General features: G+C 56.4%; 1 protein-coding gene across 4 annotated transcripts in view; it reads right to left on the bottom strand.

Moving 5' to 3' along the window:
- Positions 1–2,048: 2,048 nt before the first annotated feature.
- GLIS1 (GLIS family zinc finger 1) overlaps positions 2,049–9,665 on the bottom strand; it is a 211,473-nt gene continuing 203,856 nt past the window's right edge. For all 4 annotated transcript variants that reach the window (XM_074376453.1, XM_074376455.1, XM_074376454.1 and 1 more), the window contains exons 9-11: positions 5,756–5,934; positions 5,016–5,183; positions 2,049–2,543 (exon numbers count right to left, since the gene is read on the bottom strand). In XM_074376453.1, the coding sequence (XP_074232554.1) occupies positions 2,386–2,543; positions 5,016–5,183; positions 5,756–5,934 (505 nt within the window). In that variant the 3' untranslated portion in view covers positions 2,049–2,385. The remainder of the gene's footprint in view (positions 2,544–5,015; positions 5,184–5,755; positions 5,935–9,665) is intronic.

Below are 9,665 nucleotides of genomic sequence, written 5' to 3'. Positions count from 1 at the left end.
TTTGTTCCTTTTGCCTTTGTCTCCTTTTCTCCCTCTCTCTTTCTGAAACTAAATGGGATCCAACTGCCAGCTCCCTGTGTGTTCTCCTGCTCAAGACTCAGCCCTTTTCATTATTAATAGAAATATGTCCTCATTGTACAGCTTAATTCTGCTTATCTGGAGTGGATTAAGTGCTCACAATGACATGCAGTATTGATTCCTGAGCATCCCTGTTAAAGGAATTTTGCCATGTCCTAATTAGTTCCATAAAGCCAGTGGGGGATGGAACTGGGAGCAAGGGGACCCTGGGTGGGAGTCAGGCACCTTCGGTCCCCATCCCATATGCTGATGTGCTGAGTGACTTTGGGCCTGTTTCTTCCTGCTGGGGGCTTGGACTGGCCTTCCCTGGGAGGCTGGGGCTGGCAGAGGAGGTGGGAGCCAGGTCACTCTGAGTCTTCCACGGGTCAGAGGTGCGGTGGGTGAGAGCATGTGCTCTGGAGCCCGAGGCCCGGGTTTGGATCTTGGCCCTACCATCTGTGGGCTGTGCCGCGAGGGCAAGTGACTTAACATCACCGGCCCTCAGTCTCTGCGTCTGTAAGATGGGAGCTGTCAATCTGGCTCTGGCAGGAAACAGATGGTCCTCTCAGTCTGGGGCAGCTGAGGAGGGTTTAATGAAGGGACTCCATGCAAGGGTGTCAGCAGGGTGTCAGGCAGACAAGGGACAATGCAGTGTCCTGACTTTCCTAAGAGTGTGAGCAATTCCAGGGCCAGTCCCTGCTTGAAAGAGAAGGATGGAGCCGTGTGAGAGGCCCTTGACCTTCAGTGGAAGACACAGCCTGCCAGGGACCCTCCCACTCTCCCTCCTGCCACGCTGGGGTCCTCACTGGCTGGAGCCAGCCAGGAGACAGTGAGAAGGGAGCACCGGAGATAGTCCCCACAGGTTGGCCCTGGACACAGAGCAGGTCAGGCAAGCACCTGGGGGTGAACAGGCATTGGTGAACTGAACTGGGAAGCACACGCAGGCCTGGTGCAGAGGGGCACTCACATGGTTACGCACCACCCCATCCTCCCTAGACTCTGGGGAGGGACCAGGCACACATCACAGGTTCTGTCCCCACCTGGCTGAGTGGCCTCTCTGAATCCCAGTCCCCTCTCTACAAAGAAGGATTTGACTAGCGCTTTCCATCTAGCTTTGCCCAGCCAACCTGGCCACGTGGTACAAAGGGGTCTCCCTTTGACCTGGGTTTGAATCCTGGCTACTCCGCTCACCTAGAGGGGGATAAAAAGACCCTCCACAGGGCTGCTTCCAGAGTGGTGGTGGTGGTGGTGGGGAGGGCCCAGTATATAGGAGGTGTGTGGTAAACGTGACCTCTCTGGCTTTGTTTCACTTCAGCAGTGACACAGCGGGAATTCTCCTTGAGGATTTTTCTTTACCAGGTGACTTTCAAGGTGATATGGTGAGACTTGACACTGCCCACAGGCCTGGGTGGTGAGAAGGGATGCAGGCAGGGGAGGGGGGCAACCCCGTGGGAGGTGGGAGCCTTGGTGCCCTCAGAACTGGTCTCCTCGCCCCTCCCTTCTGGACCACTCAGGGTGGGTGGGGCTCTATGTACAAAGGATGCTCTCTGCAGCCCCGCCCGCCTGCAGGGACCCTGCCTCTGCCCCTTGCCTCCTGGAGGCTGTTCAGGCTCTGTCCTTGGAAGGCCTGCCCTGCCCTCCCCTGGCCTTCCCTGTTTACCCAAAGCCAGTGCCAGAATTGAAGCATATTTTTCCACCAGCTGAGGAGTCAGTGCAGAGAGCAAAGGTCTGGGTCATACTGGGATTCCAATTTCAGTCCCAGTCTTGGTCTGCTCGCCTGCCAATGGGGATGAGCCTGCCTTTCAGTGAGGTCCTGGGACCGGTGCCGGTGTCTGTTAGCACGTGGTGGGGGCCACGTGATGCCCCCACCCCCGCTGAAGGAATCGGAGGACGGAGCTGGTTTCCACACCCTGGCTCTGCTACGCACTCCTCTACCACTCTCCTGCTCTTGGCCTCTAGACTGAATTACAAAGCAGAACCAGGCCCCCAAGTCTCATTTCCAGTTTTTAATGTTTTTCTTGTAAAACCAAAAATATAAAACTGGCAGGGGAATGGAAAACAAATTCTGTACATTTTATATACACGAGGTCTGTGATTTCAAAACCATTGGGTAGAGAAAAGGAAGACACAGTCAAGGGATGTCACAGGTCACGGATCCTGACGGGCACCTCTGAGCGCCCAGCTGGGGCTCAGATGATCACTCCCGGTGAGCGCTGGACCCGCCGCAGAGCCGGCTGCTCAGGCTGGGTGCCCGGAGGCTGGGGACAGACAGTGGGTGGGCAAGGTAGCGTCCGTGGTGGAGGGCAGGCAGGTGTGGGCGGCATTCCTTCAGGTGTCTGTGTAGATGGAGGGGATGTGACTCAGGCAGTGGTCAAAGGCCCCATTGGGGAAGAAGCCACAGTCCTCGGGGCCACTGGACACGACGTCTTCAGATGGCTGCTGCGGCAGCGCTGCGGGGCACGGGGCCTCGGCCAGGGCCTCGTAGCCTGTGGGTGTCGGGGGGACAGGGTCCAGGCTGGAAAACTCAGGGGCTGTTTCTTGTCATCTTTCCCCAGCTCCCAGACCCCGCCCTCCCGCCTGGGGTCCCGCCTGGGGTCCCTCCTCACAGCGTCCCCTCAGCAGGGCCTGCGCCGAGCCCTCTGCTCCTCCAGCTAGGGGAGCTCGTAGGCGGGTGGGCAGGAAAGGGGCTTGGAAGGAGGCTCCCCTAGGCCTTGCAGCCCCAAGGCCTAGGGAAGCAGTTGAGGAGACAGGAAGCGGACAGTCCATCACCCAGTGCTGGACTGTGGGACAGAATGTGGCGGGGAGGGGAGGTCAGGGTGCAGACATCACAGCTTTTGCCCTCAGGAGCTGGCCCCCTCCTGGCAGAAGGACCCCAGCCCACCCCCACCCTTTCAGGTTTCTTTGCCTCAGTAAATATAAAATATCCAAAGAAGGGCACCAGCACTCCACTGGGCATTTACCAAAGGCTCATTTAAACTGTATCTCACTTAAGCTTCACAACAATCCTAGGAGGTGGGATTCATTATCCCATTTTACAGCTGAGAAGACAAGCTCAGAGAGGGCAAGACACTTGCCCCAGGTCACAGTAAGTGGGAGAACTGGGATCTGAACCCAGATCCATCTGGCTCTGAGACACCCGATTCTTCCATTGGACACACTGTCTCTGGGGTGGGGGCCCAAAACCTAGGATGGACCTGGTGAGGTCATTTTACCCAGTCTCAGCCCTAAGGGCTGCTGTCATGAATTCGTGTAGCCTGAGAGGTGGGTCTCAGTCCTCCTGTCTGTGCAGTGGGATCAGACCAAACTCCTCCTCAGGCCCCACGGCCCCACCTGGTTGGTCTGGATTCAGTCCTGTGAGTCTGTTCTCAGCTTGGCAGAGGAGGTGTGAGCAAAGGCGCTGGACGCTGGGCTGCCACTCAGACAGCAGAAGAGAGGGGGGTCAAAAGAACCTCCTAACCCGGTGTACAGGCAAGGAAGCTGCCTCTCGCCTCTCCTCAGAGCTACTTATTTCAGGCCTTGCTGCCGAACCAAGAAATCCCATCTAGGGCTGGGTGGGGCCGGGAGGACGCGATGGCGAGAACCAGCAGTGCTGGGGACAGTGGCAGGTGCCTACTCGTGCACTGTGTGAGCAAACATGGAACATGCCCACCATCCTCGCACACCTGCGATCAGGCACACATCTGCCTCTGGCGCGTGTGTGTGACGTGTCCACTCACAGAGTATGTACACTGTACCCAAACACACAGCCACACACCTGCACACAAGCACGCTCATCTGAATTGGCCCAAACATGCTAATACACAACCATGCACACACACGTGTGCACACAAAGAGGGGGTCACGGGACGAGGACACACGAGTGCACAGACGGCATGAACACCAGCACAAGCACAATGTGAGCACACATGCAGACGTGAGCCCACGTGGCTGGTGAGCTCCTTACGTGCTTACAGGCTCACACTGCCTGGAGCCCACCGTGCTGGTCCTACATGCACGTGCGCACACAGACGTGCCCCGCAAACACATGCAGAAAGAAGACACGTGCAGACCCGGGAGTGTGTGTGTGAGCAGGAGCACACGGGCCCACACAGATGACCACAGGTTTGTGTGTGCCGGCTGCGGTGCGGCCTCATTGCTTGTCCCCGGTCCTTATCTCTCCCCACAGCTGCACACATCCAGAGCTACCCAAGGGGCCTCTGGGGCAGGGTCTGAGGCTCCCTGTTGTCTGGTACCCCACCATCCTGCCTGGGCCTTGTAGCTTCAGCTAGATCTGGGCCCTGAGGTGTAGGGTGGGCTTGGCTTGGGGAATTCTTTAATTAATTAATAGTTTGCTTTTTATTGAAGTAATAAACCATAATGGCTTGGGGAATTCTGGTACCACCCATCTGGTGCCTCCGCTCTGACCAGACCTGGCCCTGTGGCCTGAGCCTGATTTCACTCGGGTCATGCACAGGCCTCCCCTCTCACTGGACTTCTCCACCTCATCCGGGGGCATTACCTGCGGAAGGCCCAGGGCCCTGAAGGGTTCACAGATGCAGCCTAAGGAACAAGCACAACCTCTAGACTCTGTCCCTTCCTAGCAGTGTGGCCTCTGTGGGCCTCGGTTTCCTCATCTGTTAAATGGGGATCAGTATTTGTCTCATTCCCCACTGTATCCCCAGGGTCTACAACTGGGCCTGGCACACAGTAGTTGCTCAATAAGTATTTAAAGGGAAACATCAGCTAGACTGGGAGCTCCTAGTCTGGTTCTCCTCTGTGAGTGTGGAAGGAACACCGACGCTGGGGTCAGGTGGGCTGCAAATCCTAACTCTGCGGGGTCCTGAGCCTTTAGCCCCTCCTCTGTAAAGTGGGGACGACCCTACCTCATCAGACTGTCCTAAGGCTGCGGGACAATATGTACAAAGCACATATAGGCCTTGGTGGGCACTCAGGGAGAGGAGGCATGCAGGTGGGCTTACCTGTGGCAGCTAAAGGGGCACTGAGGCTGTGGTAGCCATTGGGCCGCAGGGGGTTGAAACCATGGGCCTCCCCGGCTAGTCCATCCCCGCAGGCTGCCTGCTCGGCCGATCGGTAGCAGTCACCATAGGGGAAGCAGTTCTGGATGGAGTGGAAGCTGCCCTGGTAGCCTGCAGAGGGAGGCGGCAAGAGCTGCATTCAGAGCGGGAACGTGCCGGGGGCAGGGAGGGGACCGTCCTGGCTGTGCCGCTCAGTTCCCTCCACTGGGCCGTTGGCATGGTGGGGTGCATGAGAGAAGAGAGCCCCAGGGTGGAGAAGGTGCTGAGAGCCTAGTCCCCTTTCCCAGCTGTGCCCTGTCCCGGAGGAGGTTGGGCGAGGTGGTCTCACGTGGTCGACAGTGCTTGGAGGGAAGGGACCGTGGGCCCTCAACCCTCCTCCACTCAAGATACCCCATCACTCACTGTTCCTCCAAGTGGCAGGCCATTCCCACCCTAGCCCCGCCCGACGCTGTTCCCTTTGACGCCTTGTGATGGAACAAACTCTTCCTTACTCCTCAGGACTAATTTCCTCCAGGAAGTGCCCCCCACTAGGCATGTTAGGTCACCCGTCTCTCAGCTTCTCCCAGTGCCCACCATCATTCCAAGTGGAGACCAGGAGAGCAGGGCAGGGTCCCCTTACTCTTGGGAAGCCTGAGTGGGGGTCAGCAGGTGTATGTAGAGAGGGCCCCTCGGCGAGAGCTTACCTTGTGGGCTGGGCAGCGGCTGGGGTGGAGGGCTCTGGAAGGGCGGGTAGGGCGGCTTGCTGGGGAGGGTGGGGAAGGCCTGGCCCCCAGGAGAATGGCTCTGGGAGGAAGGTGGCAGTGGCGGTGGCCCAAGCCCCTTCAGTGGGCTGACCATGGGCGGGAGGAGGCCTGGTCCCAACCTGGAGAGAGCAGGGACGGCCATCAGCAGGAGGGGCCAGAGGTGTGACTGCCACTGCTTGTTCCCCTCCAGCAACAGAAAGCTCACTAGCTGACCTGCTCTAACGTACAACAACGCAGTTAGAAGACAAAGCTTTTATTTCTGATTAAGTTCAAACAGTAATTAAAATTTTAAGTCCTATAAGCTTTAGAGTCCAGAGGAACCCAGTAAAGAAAAACTTCTATCCCATATTTAGGACTGACAGTCAGCAAGGACCACTGGTTATAAGCACGACCTTTGGAGTCAACAGAACTGTGTTTAAAACCCCATCTGCTCTCACTGGCCATGTCACTTTGGGCAAAATGCTAAGGTCTCCAAGCCTTGGTTTCCTCACAGGGTTGCTGTGTTCTCCACGTGGCAACGCTACTGCAACTCTTACCCAGGCCCAAATACCAGCTACCCCCGCTGGGTCTGTGCACCCTAAGTGTGTGTGCCGCCCCCACCATCTGCAGGATGAGCCCAGGAACGGCCCCACTGAAAGCCGGGGGAGCTCCCTAGGAGAACACCCCACAGCACTAACCGCCACCGTTCACTCACGGAGTCTCTGTCTTGCCCCAGGCCCCATGAGAGATGTTCACAGATCAGAGACGTTGCCCAGGTTAGTCCCAGCCATACTGCACTGACCTCATGGGCTATGGTGAGAGTAAAATTAAGTAAAGCAATGTGGACAAAGCACCCAATATGATGTCAGATGCATTCTTAGCTACTAAGAGAATCATCATCATCATTATCAAGAAGGGAAGGAAAACTAGCAGTTAGGTCTGATGTCTAAGTTGGCCTTTATTCCCCTGCACAGTGTGCTTTTAGGGACCTTCTGTCTCCATCTCTTGCCATCTCTCCTCCACTTGCACACATCCTGTGATGGGGGACTCACCACCTCCCTTCATACAAGCCTGAAGGGGCACAGCCTGGAGCCCGTGCTCCCTGGAAGCTCATGTTCTGAAACGAGCCTGCAGCACTGCGAGCCGTGCAGTCACCCTGGACCAGGCTGAGCCAGAGTGGGCCATCTAACCAGACTGCACGTCACTGGACACCAAGTTCCTTCCTCATGATGCCTTCCTGAGCCTCTGAGGTCTATTCACAGAAACAAAAATAACCCTGGGGTCAGGGAGACATGGGGGCTTTTGGGATGGGGCTGAAGGCTCACGTCTGTGACGCATTTATGTGCATTAAAGAGAGAGGGAGAGTGAGGGCTCAGAGTCTTTCTTTTCTTGTTTGTATCAATGGATATGTTGGACCATCCATGTTAGGATACCCTACAAACTCAACGTCACAGCTACCGGTGGCCTTTTCAGGCTGGGCTTACTACCCTCACCACCCCTCTAAGACACGAGGAGGTGTTCAAGACACAACAGCGCCTCTCTCTGAGGGAAGCAGGACTGTCTCAAAATGGGGAAAGGAGACTTGGGGAGAGGTTGGAGGGCTTCACGTCTGCAGCTCTGCAGGGTCCCCATCCGGTCCCTCTAACCTGGGCGTCCTGTTGTCACTGCCCCTGTGATGACACCGCACTGTCATCAGTCCTACGTCTGGGACCCCCGCCACTGTGAGTGCGCTGAAGACAGCAGGAGGGGCTCTCTGTGCCAGGTCCTTGGTCCCTGCCAGCATCTACAATACACTGGAGGTACACGCCAGCCTCCTTAAGTTAATGAACTGAATCCCATCAAGGGTCCACGAATTATCATTATCATCACCGTTAATATTTTTAGAGACCTGTCTCACTGGGCCATCAGGTGGGTCTACAACTATGCTCTATAAACTGTGGAGGGCTGTGCACAAGCCATGTGTCCTCATAACCCGTTCTCCTGGCTGAGGCTGGGCCCAGGCATGGCCAGAGGGTGGGCCCTCCTCCTTCGAGCCTGCTGCATGGTCCCTGCCGGTCTTATGGCCACCCCATCCTGGCACCCACACCCCAGCTCTTCCCTGACTTCCTATCCGTCCCTCCCCTGGGAGCCCCTGCAGGGCAGGGCCTGGCCCCACCCTCTCAGTCACTCCATGCTCAGCACCAGGCCTGGCACACCGCAGACAGCTGATAAATACTAACAAATGGGTTTCTGAATCACTCAGCTACAAAACCCAGAGATTAACAGCACTGCAGACTTAAGGAGAACCAGATCTGATGGGGAAAAAACATGCATTTTCAAAGTTTGTTTTTCCTGTCTCTAACCTGCCATAAATTCACATTTGCCACCTTCACAGCCAGTGAAATTAAACAGAACACGACTCTCCACAGCAGACGTGAAGGCTGAGATTCTGCTGCTCTACCTGACGCTTTAAAACGAGAAAAGCTCATCTGGAGCTCCTCTTCTGAGTCATGCAAATGATCCCTAAATCAAATATTTTTGCTTCAATTGGAACCTATAAAAATTAATATAAAACCTCACTGGCCTGGCAGACTAGGGCTTCATACCTTGCACAGGGCCAGGGAGAAAAAAACCACCCTTTTGGGAGTCTTCTCTGAGCCAGGGTAAATAAATTTGGTCATGAAGTCAGGCCCTCTTAGCATATTTTTGAGTGAATCAGATAATCCTGTCAAGCTATTTAACGTCCCAGCAAACCACCGGGGAGCCGCGAGTGGACTTCCCTGTTGACTTTGGCAGGAAGGGGAGGCTGAAGGCCTCCCCCCACCCTTCCTTGCCTCTTCTCAGCGGCTAAGAAAAGAAACCCATTCAAGCTGGGCCTGGGCCTGGTGTCAGGCATGAGAGCCCTTCTCGGGAACCCCAGGGGAGCCTGGGCGCCTGGCTGGTGGGGACGGCTCACGCCCTCGCTCCTGCAGGCGCGGGTGGCCAGTGGGGCCGGGGGTCCCGTCTTGGTCTTGTCATCACTCTGCTTCTCGCGGCAGGAATTCTTGACGGGCACTTATGTAGGTGGCAGGCAGGTGATGAATGAGGCGGAGCAGAGTGCACAGGCCTGCGTGGGGAAAGGCCTCTGTGGTTTATTTTTCTTTGGTCAGAGATGTTTTTGGGCTGGCTGGTGGGTGAGCAGGTGGCCTGAGGCGGTGGGTGCATGGGTGTGGGGGGCAGGGGGCTAGGTATACGGGACCTGTACCGGGTGACATGTACAACGTCAGGCACATGTAGCTGATCCTCACCCCTTCCTAGAGGAGGGTATTTTCATGCCCGTTTAACAGAAGAGGAAACTGAGGCCCAGGGAAGGGTTGGTTTTCCGGGTCCCACTTTGCACCTCATCAGGTGTCCTCTCTGTAGCTCTAGCTCCACTCACAACCAGTCTTCCCCGCTCCAGGAACACCCAGGGCACACCCTGCATACCCAGGGCCCGTCCAGCTTATTCATGTCACTAACGCCTTCTGGGCGTTCTTCATCCCTCCCTGCCAGCACTGGCTCAGGCTGCCAGCCACCCACCCCGGATCCTGCAGTCCAGCCCCACACTGCAGGCTGTGTATTCTCAACCCTAAACCTGACCTGCTCACCCTTCAGAGTCCTGTCACAGGTCCTGTGATCTGGCCCTGGTGACCTCTCTCCTGAGCTTGTCACCCCACATGAAGGTTCAGGTTTCCCAGAGCACACCAAGCTCTCACCATGCCTGCCTACACTCTGGCTGCTCCTTCCACGCAATCTCTCCAATCAGCCAACTCCTACTTAACCTTGGAGGCCTGGCTTAACACCACCTCCAAGAAGCCTTCCTTGACAGCGTCCCCCAGCGCACTGGGTTCTTCTCTGAGCTTGCACATCCCCT

The sequence above is a fragment of the Camelus bactrianus genome, chromosome 13 (genome assembly GCF_048773025.1).
Source record: "Camelus bactrianus isolate YW-2024 breed Bactrian camel chromosome 13, ASM4877302v1, whole genome shotgun sequence".
Taxonomy (NCBI): Eukaryota; Metazoa; Chordata; class Mammalia; order Artiodactyla; family Camelidae; genus Camelus; species Camelus bactrianus.
Note: the sequence above shows the minus strand (reverse complement) of the source record. Positions and strands in the feature narration are given on the sequence as shown.